The 18,606-nt window shown below is 48.2% G+C and overlaps 1 protein-coding gene across 2 annotated transcripts in view; it reads left to right on the top strand.

Annotated features, from left to right (window-relative positions):
* Nucleotides 1–18,069, top strand: part of MYO1E (myosin IE) — a 198,069-nt gene extending 180,000 nt beyond the window's left edge. For both annotated transcript variants that reach the window (XM_077881290.1, XM_077881291.1), the window contains 2 exons: nucleotides 11,244–11,413; nucleotides 16,977–18,069. In XM_077881290.1, the coding sequence (XP_077737416.1) occupies nucleotides 11,244–11,413; nucleotides 16,977–17,053 (247 nt within the window). In that variant the 3' untranslated portion in view covers nucleotides 17,054–18,069. The remainder of the gene's footprint in view (nucleotides 1–11,243; nucleotides 11,414–16,976) is intronic.
* Nucleotides 18,070–18,606: the final 537 nt, after the last annotated feature.

Raw genomic sequence — 18,606 nt, 5'->3', positions numbered from 1 at the left:
AAACTTAACCACGTTCTCCTGGGGTGCCTTTCCATCTTGTAAATCGCACCTCATTTGGGCTTCAGATATGAAAGCACCTCAGTTTTGTGCAGATGGCTGTCTGTCGAGGGGTCGCTGCTCTTCACTGGGTCTCTCTCCCCACCCACCCCCACACTCGCACCTTCCACCAGCTCTAACGATCACGGCCTACCTGATTGGTTTGGTCGAAGACAGTGCTGCTTCTCAGACTTCAGTGTGCACAGAATCACCTGGAGAACTTCCTGGACCACTTCCAGAGTTTCTGATTCGGTAGGTCTAGAGCGGTGCCCGAGAATTTACATTTCTACCAAGTTCTCAGATGCTGCTGCTGCTGATCCAGGGACCACATTTTGAAACCCAATCATCTGAAGGCATCTGGTGTCTAATTGATAAAGCCAAAAAAGGTTCTGTGTACAAGTGAATTGAAAGGGTGCTGTTGAGGAGGAGATAGGATTTTTACTCTATAACTGAGACCTACGCTATTCAGATGGATAGACACAGTGAAAATAATCAAACAGCCTTTCTGGGCCCGGGGTGATGTCCCAAAGCAGGCAGGGGGATTAAAATCAACCAACAAAATGCACCGAATCTCTTAGCTCTGTCTGTTAGCTTCCTACTTGCTTTGGCTTTGGCAAGCAAGACCATCTTTCCAGCCCTGCTTTGCAAGTTACAGACTTGCACACCAGCCAACTGGGAGCATCTGTCAGCCAAAAGCAGGCAATTTAGGAACATTGTGTCTTAACTGAGGCTGCTCCCTTCCAGCCCTCAGCTGCGTGGCTCCCTATGTAAGTCTTATCACGCCCTTTGCCACCTCTGAGTCGATGCATGAAGCTACATGGTGCTGCCGTGGCGAGGGCTGGGCGTGGAGGGCTCCTTCACGGCCATCTCCCAGGCAGTAAGCAGTTACTGACCTCCTGTTGTGCATGTGCTCTTACGAGGTGCACGGAGCCCGCTAGCTACGAGAATCTCAGCCAGCCTCTTCGTTGTACACTTACATCTGCTGTGATGCAAATATCCCTTTAAAAAAAAATCATACCCGGTCAAAGGGCTAAGTTTTTTCTTAGTATTTATTTTCTAAAACACATAAAGTGAAAATTAAAATAATTTCTCATGTGGTCAGAGACCTTAGACATGCCCAAGGCATTTCAGGAGCCTCGAGGTTAGCTGCATTTAATAGCTCCTCTTCTCCAAGAAAACACAAATTGCATTAATTTCACAGGAGCTTGGTGGCGTAAACAGTGGATTTTGGCGTCCCAAACCTTTCCACAAACACGAGAACTCCTATATGTGAGCTCCAAATGGTGACCTTGAATGTGCCGATCCATAAAAACAAGAATACCGCCGTCTTTTGCTGCTTGGGCTTTCACATCCTTGGGCACATCTTTCTTTTCCTTCTCCCAACCCAGTGCACTTTTCCATATAGACATATGTAACATAAGCGATCATTTCTTTTGGATCGTGTAATGTGGATAAAATCAAATGGTGTAATTAGCACCTCAAGTTAATTCAAGGAAGTCTTGGTCAGTTCGTTTTAGGTTCAGCCAGGTTTTTTGGAGAGAGCAAGAAGCCTTTGCACATCGGGCTCCCTGCGTGGAGCCTGCTGCTCCCTCTGCCTGTGGCTCTGCCTCTCTCTGTGTCTCCCATGAATGAATAAATAAATAAAATCTTTAAAAAAAAAAAAAAAGAGAGAGAGAGAGAGAGAGAGAGAGAGAGACACCTGGGTGGCTCAGTGGTTGAGAATCTGTGTTTGGCTCAGGGCATGATCCTGGGGTCCCAGGATCAAGTCCCACATCGAGCTCCCTGCATGGAGCCTGCTTCTCCCTCTGCCTGTGTCTCTGCCTCTCTCTGTGTGTGTGTCTCTCATGAATAAATAAATAAAATCTTAAAAAAAAAAAAAAAAAAGAAGAAGAAGAAGCAGCCTTCGCTAAGTTACCATCCCAACTGGGTTCTTGATGCTTGCCTTGCCGTGTTTGTGACATTGGAGCTATTCTTAGCGTCATCCTCATTGTTTCTGTCCAAGGAGACTAAGAGATATACAGGGAATCATTATCCTGCAGTCTCTTAGCATACCTTTTGAAATGTCTGCTGCAGGTTCAAGATCTTTCCTGATTGTCAGGAAAGAGAACAGGTTAAGCAGGAACCTCACAGACAGTTCATTCATCAGCCTTTTCGCAGGAACACTTGATTTGCTAGTCAAATATGCTTTATGTTATCCCTCCTATATCTGAGGTGCACATAATCTCCAGTTCATTACTGGAAGCATTATAATCTAGACTGGAAATGTCTTTTCTGTTGGCCTCTTTAATCCTATGGTCTATTTCATGGGAGGGCAACTTTAGGAAATTTTGAGATACTCTAGAGATTAATCCAACTAGAAGTTGGAGAAACAGAAAAATATTGAAAGTGTTCAGTGCTAGGGCTTCTGGCCATGCCACAAAGGGCGGAGGGGATCGATAGAAAAATTCAAATGCTGCCTCTATGTCTCTTGACAAGATTCTCCTAATGGAGTCATATTTTCAAGGGGCTTAAAATTTCCAACAAGTGTCCAATAGCAATATTTCTCAACCCATAATCTACAGGAGCAGCAGCCGTATCCAGGCCCAGGCAGACATGAGGCTTAGGAATTCCTGGCATCCATTCCCACATTTCCAGTAATGTTTATAGATTCAACCTTTTGGAACAGAGCATATTTTAAAGAGCCAATGAAACAAAATGCCATTATTTTCCTTCTTGGAATTTCAAGACCTAAATTTCACATCTGCAGAGCAAAGAGGTGATAGTAGAAAGCTTAATCCCAGCTCCCCCTGGCATGGACTTGGTACAGCCCGCTGCCCCAGAGGTGTGGGAGCTGCAGAGAAGCTCACGGAAGGTGGCCTGGTGGTGTGCAGAGAGCAGAGGATCACAGATGCAGGGACTGGGTGTCCATCCCGTTTCCTTTCTTGGTTCCTTCGTCAATTCGCTCATCAGGTATTTGCTGAGCCACATGCCTTCTCTGCGCGGCGGGCTGGACTCCTGGCTCGCTTCCCTGAGCGCCAGCTGTGCCCACTCGTGTGCGTCACGCAATCCTTCTGCACCTTGGTGTCCTCGCCTGTGTAGTAGGGAGGTGCAGGCCCACTCCTCAGGGCTTCCCGAATAATCTAAGGTGCAGGCCCACTCCTCAGGGCTTCCCGAAGTCAGGGCTTGGTAGGGGGCGAGCATTGGGCACCTGGAAAGTTTATTTGTATCGGTTTTATGACTGTGATCCGTGTGCTCCTGTCTAATGGGAAAAGAGTAATATCCCACCAGGATTGAAAGGTGGCTTTTCTCTCGAGAAAATCTCTGGCCTGCATAGAGCTCTGGACTCCACGCGGGTCTAAGCTTCAGGCATCGCAGGCTCTACTGAGGGGGACGGATGGCCTGCGGAAGCCAGACACAGGGACCGGTCCGGGAGGCACCTTGCCCCTCACACACGTGTGTCCTGCATGCTGCTCTCTGGGGGTGCAGAGCTACGAGGTAACAGTACGACAGACACTAGCTCCATCTGGACCATGTCAGTGAAGCCCCAAACTTCCCTCCACCTGTGCTGGCCCACACCCCCAATCTTTTCCTAGTGATACATCCTTAGCTCCTTTCCCCGGAGCAGCTCACATCCCAGGAACAGTGACGTTACTAGAAGAGAGCAAATGCATGAACGCTCCCTTCTGAGAGCCTTGTCATGATGGACGTCATTTGGGGTTCTGCTTCCTTGTGGGCTCTTGGCATCTCGTGAGGTTGGGTGGCTGTCCATGAGGGTTCAGCGGTCGCTTGGCATCCTGAGGTCTCAGGGCAGGGGCAGCACTGGTGGCCCTAGCCACTGACACGACACGGCTTCTCCAGCAGAGCGGGTTTGCACAGAGTGACCTGGAGGTGGGGCGCCTGATTTCCCCGGACACCTTGGGGTGTAGGTCAGGGTGAGGTTGCACTGGAGCTCCGATGCCCTACACAGAAAAACGATCTGCTGTGAAAGCAGGTTGCTATAGCTCGCCCTCTTCATGGGGAACAGATACACTCACGTGGTAGGTGTGTACAAATTCCCCTGATATGATGGGTCATGTTGTCGTAGGGAAACTGGATTAGGGCCACCTGGGTGGCTCAGTGGTTCAGCATCTGCCTTTGTCTTGGGTCGTGATCCAGGGGTCCTGGGATCAAGTCCTACACTGGGCTCCCCACAGAGAGCCTGCTTCTCTGCTTATGTCTCTGCCTCTCTCTCTGTGTGTCTCTCATGAATAAATAAATAAATAAAATCTTTTTTTGAAAAGAAAAAAAAATACTGTGCTGAAGTTACACAGAAGGAAACACTGAATCCTCAGTGACATGGAGCTTTAGAACTCTATGTTAATATGTATAAAGAGAGTGTGTATTATCAAAATGGCAACAGGAAACACAACTTATTGTGAGAATGAAATTCTTGCTCCAACCCCCATTATCCTAATGAAATAATTGTTTTTATAACAGTTTTCAATCATGTAAAGCTTATTAGGAGTGCACATGTCCTAAAATATCAGAGGTACCAAAATGACCTGACTCCTGCATGTGCGTTACAAGGCAAATTTAGGCACCACGACAGTGTGGGGACAACAGTGTGTCCGGCTCTCTGGACATAGAAGGGCCTAAGTTGTACTCCGTTTCCACTCACCATGGCCAAGGGCAAGCTACCAGCATGACCCCACTGGCCTCAGACTTGGAAGGAGATGCGTAGCCACGTGCCACTGTATAATAGTGTTTCCGCCATCCTTGAGCAACCAGACCTTTATGTATAATGTCAAGCATGTAGACAGAAGGAAAAGGTAGTGAGATAATTAGGAAGGGTTGAGTGATGAGTATTTACTGCCTTTGCTTTTAATTCATTCAGTTGTATCATCCATTTCATCTGTAACAATGGCTGTGTTTTAACAACTGACTCACAAAATTCCTGAGGTGTAACAACCCTGTCTCCTGGGCTGGACTGAGTCCCTGAGCATGAGGGTCTTGTTTGCTGGGCGGGCGGTCTGGACCCCTTCTTCACTGCACTGGCTGCACAGGGGCTGCGTTTGGAAGGCTCCAGGCACCTAAAAGGCCTCATTAATCCATTTCTGGCAGCGAGTAGGCTCTTTCCTCATTATGGATTACACAGGATCGCCACCTAGTGATGCAAAGGGGATTGTGTGGGTTTAAGGCTGAGGCTAAGATAGAGTCGGGAAAATGGCTGTTGCTCCTGACTGTTCTTCTGTGATGGTTTTCGGGTCTACACTGCGGTAGAGCGTAGAGGCAGCAATCTCGTCTACACTGTGGTAAGAGCGTAGAGGCAGCAGTCTCGTCTACACTGCGGTAGAGCGTAGAGGCAGCAGTCTCATCTACACTGCGGTAGAGCGTAGAGGCAGCAGTCTCGTCTACACTGCGGTAGAGCGTAGAGGCAGCAGTCTCGTCTACACTGCGGTAGAGCGTAGAGGCAGCAGTCTCGTCTACACTGCGGTAGAGCGTAGAGGCAGCAGTCTCGTCTACACTGCGGTGGAGCGTAGAGGCAGCAGTCTCGTCTACACTGCGGTAGAGCGTAGAGGCAGCAGTCTCGTCTACACTGCGGTAGAGCGTAGAGGCAGCAGTCTTGTCCTGGCACAGGCTTCCTGTGCTCCGCGCCACATCTGACAGTAGGGCGTTTGTGGAGAGCGCGCTGCAAAGCGTCCTAAGAATTAGAAAAAGGACCTGGACCATTGCCTGAATCTCCTTTTTGAACAGATGGAGACATGATCTTTAAAGTAAGGGGAAGCGACCTACCCAAGTCGCCTGCCAGCCGGTGGCCGAGCTGGGCTCGAACCCTTCCCTGCTGCGCACCGTCCCTCCACGAGAAGGTGCAGACTGAGGCCGCTCGGTGTCCCCGGGCCTGGTGCCAGATCCAGGGGCTACAGTGCTGAGCACGACGAGGCCCAGGCCCTGCCCCCGTGGCACCTGCTGTCCCAGGAGGGTGTCGGCTGGATGATGCCCAAGCCTCCAGGCCGCGCCGCTCCCCCGCTCTGAGCAGCTGGGGGCCGCCCGGGTCGCCGCCGGGGTTGGAAGGCAAACCGGAGGCCGAGCAGGGATGAGCAGTGTCCACTGGCGGCTGAGCGCAGGCCAGGCCAAGGGAAGGCAAGTGAGCGCGGCTGGAGCTCCGGGAGCCTCGTGCACCTGCCACTGCGCCATCGAGGGAGGAGACCGGCAGGAAGCCCCAGGATCGTGCGACAGTCACTTCTGGAGTGTTGGGAGGTGAAATGAAGCAGCGCCGGTGAACACGCCCCGTGCACCCCCTTGCCCGGGGCAGCCACCGCCCTAGGCACCAGCGAGGGGTCCCCGATGACCTCCCCCTGTCGGCACACACCAGAAGGGGGGAAGCCGGCCCAGCGTGGGAGCGAGGCAGCAGCGACTTCTCTAACCGGCTGCCCTCCTGGGGCAGTTGCACTCCTGTCGGGTCACAGGGGACGTTTAAACAAGGAGGAGCCAGGGGCGCCTGGGGGTTCAGCTGCCTTCTGCTCAGGTCATGGTCTGGGAGTCCGGGGATCCCCCGTCGGGCTCCCCGCTCGGTGCAGGGTCTGCTTCTCCCTCTCCCTCTGCCCCGCCTCCCTGCTGCTCTCTTTCCCTCTCTCTCTCTCTCTCAAATATATAAATAAATCAAATCTTAAAGTAAACAGGGAAGAGCCAGATCGCGGTGACCTCGGGGTCGGGTGTCTAAACAGACGGTTCTCTAATGCAAGACGCAGAGCTGGGGATCCCTGGGTGGCTCAGCAGTTTAGCGCCTGCCTTCGGCCCAGGGCGTGATCCTGGAGTCCTGGGATCGAGTCCCACGTCGGGCTCCCTGCATGGAGCCTGCTTCTCCCTCTGCCCGTGTCTCTGCCTCCCTCTGTGTCTCTCATGAATAAATAAATAAAATCTTAAAAAAAAAAAAAAAAAAAAGATGCAGAGCTGCTCCCTGGCAAACAGCCTCATCTCAACTCTGCCTGGGCTTTCCCTGCTCCGAAACATGGAGAACTGGGAACCCTGTTTAGCCAAGTGATAAGTCACCAGATGGCTTTACATGGTGGCAGCTGTCCGGGGCTGGGACGACCAGGGCCTACAAGGGAACCCACATCCCCCAGTAATCCCTGAGATTTTATTTTGATTGGCTTGACTCTGATTTACCCTAAGGAGGTATCCTCTGATGCGTTGGGACCAAACACCGTGCAATGGCTGTGTTCTCACAGGTGTTTAAATAGCCCCTCCCCGCTCCGTGTCCTCCTCCACCTGCCCTGGTTCCGGACATCCAGCGCCTGCAGCATGCAGACAGACTGAGTCACTCAGAGTAACAGCAGTGAGCTGCCGAGCCACAGGGGTCTACGTCATTTACTTCTTTTTTTTTTAAAGCAGATCTTTTTGAGATTAAATCAACCCATTTAAAGTACCATTTAATAGTTTCTTTTTTTCTTTTTTTTTTTTTTTAAGATTTTATTTATTTATTCGTGAGAGACACAGAGAGAGACAGAGACACAAGCAGGCTCCATGCAGGGAGCCCTACATCCGACTTGATCCCGGGTCTCCAGGATCATACCCTGGGCCAAAGGCGGTGCCAAATCGCTGAGCCACCCGAGCTGCCCCCATTCAATAGTTTCTAGTGCAGAGTTGTACAACCATGTTTATAATCTAATTTTTTAAAGATTCTATTTATTTATTTATTCATGAGACACACACAGAGAGAGAGAGAGAGAGAGGTAGAGACATAGGCAGAAGGAGAGGCAGGCTCCCTGCAGGGAGCCTGATGGAGGACTTGATCCCAGGACCCCGGGATCATGCCTGTAATCTATTTTTTAAATCTGTTTTTAAGTAAACTCTACACCCAACATGGGGCTCACATTCATGACCCCGAGATTAAGAGTCGCATGCTCTACTGACTGAGCCAGCCAGGCACGCCCATCATAATCTAAATTTAGAATTTTTATCATCTCCAAGAAAGACCTCCTTCTCCTAACCCTCAGCCCCAGCCCTAGGGAACCACTGATCTACTTTCTTTCATTATAGACTAGCTTTCTCTGGATATTTCATATAAACAGAATTATCCTTGTGTTAAATTTACTCCTATGTAGTATATTCTTTTGTATGTACTGTACATAGAATTGTTTAATCTTGCTGGACTTGTTTACTGGTTCTCATAGTTATTTAGTGTATTTCTTAGGTTTTTCTATATGCAGGGTCATCTCATCTGCAGATAGAGGTATTTTTACTTCTTTTCCAGTCTGAATGCCTTTTATTCTTCTTGACTGGCTACAGCTCCCAGTGCAGTATTGAACAGAAGCGGTGAGAGCTGACATCCCTGTTTCGTTGCTGATCTTAGGGGCAAGCATTATCCTCTAAAGATGTAAGCTAGGGGTACTTGAAGGGAGGGGGTGTCTTTTTTTGGGGGGGGTTAGGGGGTGTCTTAACCCCAACCAGGGCTCATAAAGAAAGGTAGGAAAGTACCAGTGTGTCCTGTGGCAGGACCTGAGGCTGGAAGCCAGTTGGGGCCACACCTGGCAGGACCCATGAAGGCTCTTGGTCCATTTCCCAAGAGCAGGGAAGAAGCTGTTAGGATCTTTAATGGAGAGTGAAGTGAACTAATAGACATTGAGGTGGGGGAGCCCAGAAAAGAAGCAACTGGCAGCAAAGACAGGAAGGAGGAAGAACTGCCAGGGGCGATGGGGAAAAGAGCCAGGGGGTGACTCCCAGGATTGCTATAGGAAGGACAGTGCTACATTTCCGAGGGTCATCCATCTTCTCCCCACTAAGAGGCCCTCCTGGCCCCTTTCCCTGGAGACTACACCTAAGTCCCAATACTCTTGGGCCCAGATGCCTCATCAACCTGCACTAATGTTGGTAGGTCTCCCCCCTACCAGAGAGGCCAGATCTCCCTGTGAGTAATTGGGGAGAGTGTGTGTGTACCCTCCCAACCCTGTGCCCTGGAATTACCAGGCTGGAGGCTTTCCTCGCTCCCAGGGTATTCTGATGCACACCCCTCCTCTCCACACCCCCCCTCCTTGTTGCTGGGAAATCAGATGACTTCTGGTATCCAGGCTAATGGCTCTTATTAACCAAATGCTGACACATCCCTAATATATAGGTTGCTTAATTAAAAGCCTGCTTGCCTGGCCAGCTTTCGGAGAAGCAAGCACTTCTTGAGCAGGGAATGGGGATTTCCAATAGACTAGGGAGGAAATGATGTCATGCTAATGATCTATAAGATGCCTTTCCTCTATGATGAAAGAAAAGTGCTTGGTGGTAGGTGGGAAGGTGGGGACAGGGGCTGACCTAAGAAGAATGGAGCCTGAGGAACCTTGGCATTTGCTACCCCATCCCCCAGGCAGCCCTCTGAAACCCCACCCCTGACAGGAACAGTCCTACCCCCCAGCTGGCAGCCAGTACCTATCCCCCGCCAAAGATACTCTGATCTAAGTTGCTCATCAGCACCCCGTTAGCATCTCTTATCATGGGACCTCAGCAAAGACGGAGCGGCTCTGGCCTCCTGAGACCACAGCTCAAAGCTGGGTATGTATTTCCCCTCCAGAACTCAGGCTGGAAGAAAGATCCTTCCCCTCTTCCTGCCACAGGTGTGAACAGACCTGGCCTAACAGCCAGCCCCACCGAGTTGAGTATAGCCCAGTTTCTCCTAGAGAAATCGTAAGCCTGTTTCTTTTGTGAGCAAATGAATGTAGGCTTTTCCTTGTTTTGTTCTTAAGCAAAGTGGGAAAGAAAATGTTTTCTATTCCCCTTTTTATTTTTTCTAAATGCCTTGTATGAGAACATATTTAACAAATAGTTGTTTCAGATACAAGTTTAAAGATCTCTTGAGGTGGCTCAGTCGGTTGGGCATCTGCTTTTGGCTTGGGTCACGATCCCGGGGGCCGGAGATTGAGTCCCAGATCAGGCTTCCTGCTCAGCTGGGAGCCTGCTTCTCCCTCTCCCCCCTGCTCGTGCTCTCGCTCACTAGCTTTCACTCTCAAATAAATAAAATCTTAAAAAGTAAGAAAGAGGAAGGATCTCTCAAGCTGCAGTTCTGTGCTTTTCAGACAATGTCTGAATGGATCCTGGAGGCAGTGTAGTGTGTGGAAAGAGTATATTTAGAGCTCGAAGACTAGGATGAGGGGCCTAGTGCTGGAGATGGTTTTGATGACCATGATGAGGACGGGGAGGTGCTACTGGGCATCCAGAGGGTAGAGGCCAGGGATGCTGCTCGACACCCTGCGGTGTGTAGGACAGCCCCTCCACAGGGAATTATCAGCACTGCTGACCCTGGGGGCCAGTAGTGCTGAGATGAGAAATTGCTGTGGTTAAACTCTCGCACAAGAATATTCAAAGCAGCGTTTTAATTTTTTCACAATGCTAGAGACTGAAATCCTCCCAAATGAGCATCAACAGTGGACTGCGTAAGTAAACTGTAACATAGTCATGCCCTGGAAGAGTGTAAGGCCATGAGGACACATGGCACCTGGGGGGCTCAGCAGGCTAAGCCTCCGACTCTCAATTTTGGCTCAGGTCATGAGCTCAGAGTTGTGAGATCCAGCCCCACCCACATTGGGTTCTGCGCTGGGCGTTGAACTTGCTGACGATTCTTTCTCTCTCTCTCCCCACCCCTGTCCTTCTTAAAAAAAAGAACATGATTCTTTTTATACAATTAAAAAAACAGGCCAACTGGGGCACCTAGGCGGCTCAGTGGGTTGAGAGTCTGCCTTTGGCTCAGGTCACGATCCCAGGGTCCTGGGATCGAGTCCTGCATCTGGCTCCTGGCTGCCTGGGGAGCCTGCTTCTCCCTCCCCCTCTGCCGGCCGCTCCCCCCAGCTTGTACACTCTCTCAAATAAATAAATAAATAAATAAATAAATAAATAAATAAATAAATAAATAAAATCTTTAAAAAAAACAGGCAAATTATGTGTACTGTTTAGGGATACTTGTGTGTGTGTGGTAAACCCACAAAAGCAGAATTATTAATACAAAATGCAGGGTGGTGTTTGATTCTGGGAAGGCTTGCTGTTGGGGAGAGGCACCTACAGGCTTCTGTGGCCCTGGTAAAAGTTCGGTTTCTGAAGTTGGGGGTGGGGCTATTTTTATTCTCAAAGTTTGGGGAGTGGTGTATCATCTAAGGATGGAGCCGGATGTGACCCGGAGCAGGCCAGAGCTGGTCCCCGTGCCCCAGACCACCACATGGTGCTGCCTTCTGCTAGGTCCCGTCTCTCATCTGCCTCCACTCTCTCCACAGCGTCCGGAGACAAACGACCAGCCGGCCTCCCCCAGCAGGGGGCAGACCCAAGCCCCAGCCCAAGCCTAAGCCTCAGGTGCCACAGTGCAAGGCTCTGTATGCCTATGATGCTCAGGACACAGATGAACTCAGCTTCAATGCCAATGACATTATCGATATTATCAAAGAAGGTAAGTGCGTGGCTGGCTGGCTCGGAGAGCCTCCTAGAAAACATTCGATCACATTGCTATAAGAACTAGTTTAAACACAAAGAGTTCAGTTATAGGCTCCTCTAACTGAAACTTGTAGCAGGAGTCTGGCCTTCAGGCTCAGTTTGATCAAGGCTCTAACTTCTTTTTTTTTTTTTTTTTAATACTTCTTTCAGCTCTGCCTTCTTTGTGTTTGCTCCTTTCTTGGGCTGTTTTCCCTTATGCAGCAAAATGGCTGCATCAGTTCCAGCAAACAGATCAAACTGTCTGAAATCTACTTTGTCTTTGAAATTTCTCTTGGCCATTAGACAAAAGTCCTAGGTTTTACTCTGATTAGACGAAATTAGTCATGTGCCTATCCCTGAATCTCTGTAGCAAGATAAGGCTATACCTGAAGTAGGTTAGGTGTGGCAGGGACTTCTGTAGGAAAGAGTTAGGACTATCCCACCCAAACTTGATGTCCTCTTCACACGGAAGGTAGATGGAATGGAAGCCAGGGAGGACCTATGACATCTGTTATAATAGCAATCTGTGAGCTTGGCTGAATGCTTTACTAATTTGGTAGAGAAGATAAGTTAGAATATAATAAACATATGACCAAACATTTGTCCTTTGGAAGTATTTTTTATTTTATTTTATTTTATTTTTAATTTATTTATTTATTTATGATAGTCACACACACACAGAGAGAGAGGCAGAGACATAGGCAGAGGGAGAAGCAGGCTCCATGCACCGGGAGCCCGATGTGGGAATCGATCCCGGGTCTCCAGGATTGCGCCCTGGGCCAAAGGCAGGCGCCAAACCGCTGCGCCACCCAGGGATCCCGTGGAAGTATTTTTTAAAAGATGACTTCTGGAATGCCTGAGTGGCATAGTCGTTGAGTGTTGACTCTTGGTTTCATCTCAACATGATCTCAGGGTCATGGGATGGAGCCCCGTGTTGGGCTCAGCGGGGAGTCTGCTTGGGAGTCTCTCTCTCCCTTTCCCCCTCCCTGCCACACTCTCTCTCTCTAAAGTAAATAAAACTAAATAATAATAATAGGGATCCCTGGGTGGCTCAGCAGTTGAGCCCCTGCCTTCAGCCCAGGGTGTGATCCTGGAGACCCGGGATCGAGTCCCACGTCAGGCTCCCTGCATGGAGCCTGCTTCTCCCTCTGCCTGTGTCTCTGCCTCTCTCTCTCTCTGTGTCTCTCGTGAATAAATAAATAAAATCTTAAAAAATAATAATAATAACAATAATAAACTCCTTAGAATGTTAAAAAAGCACCATGAAGGAAATGGCATTTGTGGTGAGGAAGGGGGAGAGAGACAGATAAGCCAGAGGCTAGAGAAAGCAGGTCATTTTAGGAAGATGAGCCGATGCTCAACTCAGCCGTGTGGCAGGATCCCCCAGGTGATGTCACAGGAGGCGAGATGAAGCTAGGAGTGGCCCTGAATGTCAGGCTCGAGAGGACTCGTGGACAGTGCGGAGCCATCCATCATGAGCAGAACAAGGACAGCATGTGAGGGAAGTGGGCCTTGGTGAGTTTAGCCTTCAAGAAGAGGTGCCAAGGACAGACAGTCCTGAGAATGGTGTTTTTAACCAATTCCGTCATCACCTGGGCTCACTCAGGAGATGTGTATGTCCCTGGACCGACATCCTTCTAATCGGCCTCTAGGGATTATTTTGACCTCCTTTAGCCATCTAGTTTGCTATAGGCTTAATATTTTAGCCATTTAGTTTTTTTTTTTTTTTTAAGATTTTATTTATTTATTCATGAGAGACACAGGCAGAGGGAGAGAGAGAGAGAGAGAGAGAGAGAGAGAGAGGCAGAGACACAGGCAGAGGGAGAAGCAGGCTCCATGCAGGGAGCCCAATGTGGAACTCGATCCCGGGACTCCAGGATCATGCCCTGGGCTGAAAGCAGGCGCTAAACCACTGAGCCACTCAGGGATCCCCTATTTTAGCCATTTAGTATCCTTCCTAGAAAGTGTTGTAGTAAAAATAAAAGTTGGAATAAATGCTTAGTAAACACAAATGAGTTTTTATCACCAGCTCTGTTCAGCAAAAATATTGGAGATGACCAATTACCCAGTAGCTGAAGTTAGCTAAAGAAGCTTTACAATATGCATTCACTGAACCTCAATGACAGACATTTTTATTGTAGATAATGATGCAGTAGTGTAATATGCTTATTGACATAGAAAAATGTTCATGGGAAAAAGGCTATAGACTGTGGACTTTAGTCTCATTTTTATAAAAATATAAAACAAATGGCTGAGTGTATGTATACACATATTCACATGTGGTCTCCTTGAGTGTTGAATTTTGAGTATTGCTTTCTTTTATTTCTCAATATTTCAGATTTTTCCAGAAATAACATGTATTTTGGTTATAAATCGAAGTAATTACGTATTTGTGTAAAATGCCGAGTCCTTGAAGTTCTCAGAAAATGCTATAAATTGTTACTGTAATTTATGTAGTGCAGTGTGAGTACATGAATAGACATATAAATAAATGGGACAGACAGAACAGAATCCAGAAACAGACCCATGTGTATACAGGTGTTTAATACAGGATAAATGTGGCATTTGAAATCAGGGGAAAGAAGAGACAGTGACTTTCTATTTGGAAAATAAAATAAAGTTAGAGCTCTATCTCATACACAAAATAAATATCAGATGAATTAAAGATATATAACTGAATTATAAAAATCCTAGAAGGAAATAAATAAAATCTTTAAATAAAAAAAAAATCCTAGAAGGAAACCTAGAATATTGTATTAATCTTTGAGGAGGGAAAGTCTTCCTGTGGAGGACATTAAACCCCCAAACCATAGAAGATTTAAACCTCATCAAAAGGTGAAATCAAAATCTTCTGTATGGTGACTTGCACCAGACACCAAGTTAAATGATAAAAAACAGACTGGGAGGAAATGTTTTCCACATCTAAATAGCTCCTGCACATGAACAGTGAGAAACAGTCTGGTCTGAAAGTGGACCAAGGCTACTGAGGCAATGCAGGCCAGAGCCTCCCTGCTCACCAGGGGGATGGAAAAAGACTCCACCTGGGGCTCCAGCAAAAGACTAAGTCATGATTCAGTCCACGTTCCCTTATCCAAAACTTTTTTTTTTTTTTTAAGATTTTGTTTATTTATTCATGAGAGACACAGAGAGGCAGAGACACAGGCAGAGGGAGAAGCAGGCTCTATTAGCAGGGAGCCTGATGTGAGACTCAATCCCGGGACTCCAGGATCACGCCCTAGGCTGAAGGCAGGGGCTCCACCGCTGAGCCACCCAGGTGTCCCCCCTTATCCAAATCTTTAAGGTAAATGAGTTTGAGAGATCAGAGATGGTTAGATAGTCAATAATAGGGTGTGTATGTGTAATATATCATATACATCATATCATAAATTAGGACACCCCTTATGGTTCCCAGGGCAACGTCCTGCGTCAAACCTAGTATCTCTGCTGAGCAACATGATGAGCATTCACACTCTGGGAGGAGATCTCATAAATTCACATCAGTTCAGGTCAAGTGTTGCCATCCAGTGAATTTATAGACCTTTTAAGAACTTTTTCAGAACTTTCTGGATTTTGTCATTGCAAATAAAGGGTGGACTATAATATCTGTGGTAAGTCCGGGAGAAAGATACCTTCTTTCAGAGTTTACTGCTAGAATCGACTTTTGTGGAGGAAATATAAAGTTATGTATCAAAATTTTAAAATCCCCATGTCAAAATAATTACTTGGGTTTTATATTTAATCCCTTCCACCAAGATAAATCCCAAATACATAAATATGTAAATATATAAAATAGGAGTTCTAGACCTAAGTATGGGGGAAGTTTCTTTTTTTAATAATATCAGTGTGGTAAAGGATGTACAAAAGTGATAGAAAAATCAAGAAGCTGTAAGATAATAGATCATTTGATTCAATACTTACTTGTTAAGATATAATTAAAAATGGGAGGAGGGGCACCTGTGGGGTCAAAGGAATATTTGCAACTCATAGGACAAATTCACTAATATATAAAGAATTCCTAATCAGTAAGATAAAGCCCAATAGCTGTTAGAGAAATAGGCAAATGACAGGAATTCATGCAGCTATTAGAAGAGCATATGGAAACTATATCCTGATATGAAATGATCTATAGTATGTATTATTAAAGTTAAAAATAGGGACGCCTTGGTGGCTCAGCGGTTAAGCGTCTGGGGTCCCGGGATCGAGTCCCACGTTGGGCTTCCTGCACGGAGCCTGCTTCTCCCTCTGCCTGTGTCTCTGCCTCTCTCTCTCTCTCTCTCTCTGTGTGTGTCTCTCATGAAGACACAGCCCATGTTCCCTTATCCAAATCTTTTTATATGATTTATAAATATAAATAAACTCTTTTAAAAAAATAAAATATAAAAAAAACTAAAAATGAGATAGACATGGAAAGACAGTATCTAGTAAGTATTGAAAAGCATGATGCAGAATAGTAAGAGTGGCCGGTTTCTGTTTAAAATGAGCCTGAGTGTGGTTATAATCACAGCAGAGGGTCTGGAAGGATGAAGACCCCGTACTCATTACGGTGGAGGGAGGGCCTGGGAGATGTTGCGGATCAGGTTCTCCCAGCAACTTTGGCGCTGGAGGAAGGCGTGGGAAGGATGTGGTGGGGAAAAGTGGGGACAGGGCTGGGGGCCATCCCCCACCACCCTGGGCCCCAAGGGAGCCAACAGCCTCCAGCTGACAGCAAAGCCGCACGTGGGAGCAGCAAGTTCTTCCTTGAACTGGGCCCTGAGTGCGAGGTGTGTGTCTGCTGTCGGGGAGGGGTTACTTTTTACAACAAACTCTTTCATGTAAAAGAAAATAAAGGGGACACCTGGGTGGCTCAGTGGGTTGTGTCTGTCTTTGGCTCAGCTCATGATCCCGGGGTCCCTGCTCAGTGGAGCGTCTGCTTCGCCCCTCCCCGCCACTCATGCTCTCGCCCACTCTCAAATGAAGAAAAATCTTTTTTTTTTTTGAAGATTTTATTTATTTATCCATGAGAGACACAGAGAGAGAAAGAGAGAGGCAGGGACACAGGCAGAGGGAGAAGCAGGCTCCATGCACCGGGAGCCCGATGTGGGACTCGATCCCAGGAACCCCAGGATCGCACCTCGGGCCAAAGGTGGCACTAAACTGCTGAGCCACCTGGGCGTCCCAAGAAAAATCTTTTTTAAAAAATAATTAAAAAAAAAAAAAAGAAAATAGGGCAGCCCGAGTGGCTCAGCGGTTTAGCACTGCCTTCAGCCCAGAGTGATTCTGGGGACCCGGGATCGAGTCCCATATCGGGCTCCCTGCATAGAGCCTGCTTCTCCCTCTGCCTGTCTGTCTCTCTCTCTCTCTATTCTCTGTGTCTCTCATGAATAAGTAAAATCTTAAAAAAAAAAAAAAAAAAGAAAAGAAAAAAGAAAAGAAAGAAGGAAAAAGGACGCAGATGGAGCCAAACCACCTTTGCCCATGTGACGCACCCGCAGGAGCAGAGTGTGCAGCCCAGGCGAGACTGCCTTGCCCACCCTCACTCTCGCCGTCTCTGTCTCCTGCAGATCCTTCTGGCTGGTGGACGGGTCGACTACGAGGCAAGCAGGGCCTGTTCCCCAACAACTATGTGACCAAGATCTGAGGCGCGCAGAGACTCTGACGCACGGGTGAAGGAGCTCCAGGCAGGGAAGGGGACATTCGGGGCTCTCTCTCTGATCCATAGCGAGCAGTTGCTTCCTTCTCCAAGGCCTAGAGTTCTTCTGGCACCTTCCCCATGGAGGACATTGAAAAGCTGGGTTGGGGACAAGGAGTGTCACTCCATAAACGATCCTAAAAGGTAGCCTATTCCTAGGAGCCCAGGAGGGCAAAACAACCACCTACTAAGATTTATTTATTGTATTTAAACCTGGTGAGAGGACAGGCGAGGGCCACCCAGACCTTGTTGGCTCTGTCACAGCAGCAGCCCGCTCGCTCACCAGGCCCAGGGAACGGCTGGAGGCGGCCGCTGACAAGTGCCTTTAGTCAAAGAGCACATTTCTCCCATCCTTCTTTTCCTTCCCCGACACACACATTCCTCTCTGCCACTTTCCCTCAGGGAGGACCTGCCCTCCGCAGGCTGGGCTTGGCGTGAGCGGGCACTTGCCGTGCACATGCCGAGGGCCGGCGTGGCCGGCGGAGCCCACGGGCGCAGAGGGGCGCTGGTCCCCACTTCGCCAGGACCGTCGCGTTGCCGGGCTGAGCGGGGGCCGGGGGCTGGGCTGTTGGCCTTGCTTACTCTGGGTCTTCAGTTGGAATGTGGCTGGCCCATGTTGGTTTTGTGTTTCGTGCTGTACCTATTACAAGAAGGATCTCTTTTTTTCAAGCTGTACATTTATAAAAACAGATCATATACTGTATATATAAAAATCTTAAGATGGTAGAAACATGTATGAATGTACTAAGTAGTATTCCACTGTACTTATTCATAAGGTAGGTTTTATTACAAGACTCCCACCAGGTACTTACAAATGTGCACTACTCCTTTTCAACTATAGAATCAGTGTTACTGCTTTCTAGCCCAGCCCCTGCAGACCCTCCCCAGCTCTTTCCCTGTAGGTAATTTCCTCTGTCCCCTGTGTCCCTCCCCCTACCTCCTAAATAAATAAAGGAATCAGTGAACCACCTGCTCCTTTGTGACATTTGTTACAGGTTGAATTGTGTCTCTCAACCCTCCTCCCCCCCAAAAAAGATACGTTGAAGCCCTAACCCCTAGGCCCCGCAATATGACCTTATTTGGAAATAGAGTCTTTACAGAGATAAAATGAAGTCATTGGGGTAGGCCCTTCTCCAATATACCTGGTGTTCTGGTGAAGGCACTTGGACTCGGACGGACAGAGGAGCCAAGATGAGCTTCCCTCGCAGCCCTCAGAAGGAACGCAGATCTTGAACTTCAGGCTTCCGCAGCTGGGAGACGACACATCTCTGCCCCCCCAGTGTGGCACTTTGTGAAGGGAGCCTGGCAGGCCAGTGCATCATTCAGGACAGAAATAGGGAGAAGTTGGAAACGGGACCGTCGGTGAGGCAGTGGTCCTCGGAGGGAGACTGTCACTTCTCTGCCTCTTCTCCTCCTTGCCTTAGCCTTTCTGAAGCTATTGGGAAAGTAGGGTTTGACCCTTTTAGTCATTCCAAGATTCCCGAGCCCAAGGGGAAAAATCA

Source organism: Canis aureus, chromosome 32, assembly GCF_053574225.1.
Source record: "Canis aureus isolate CA01 chromosome 32, VMU_Caureus_v.1.0, whole genome shotgun sequence".
NCBI lineage: Eukaryota > Metazoa > Chordata > Mammalia > Carnivora > Canidae > Canis > Canis aureus.
Note: the sequence above shows the minus strand (reverse complement) of the source record. Positions and strands in the feature narration are given on the sequence as shown.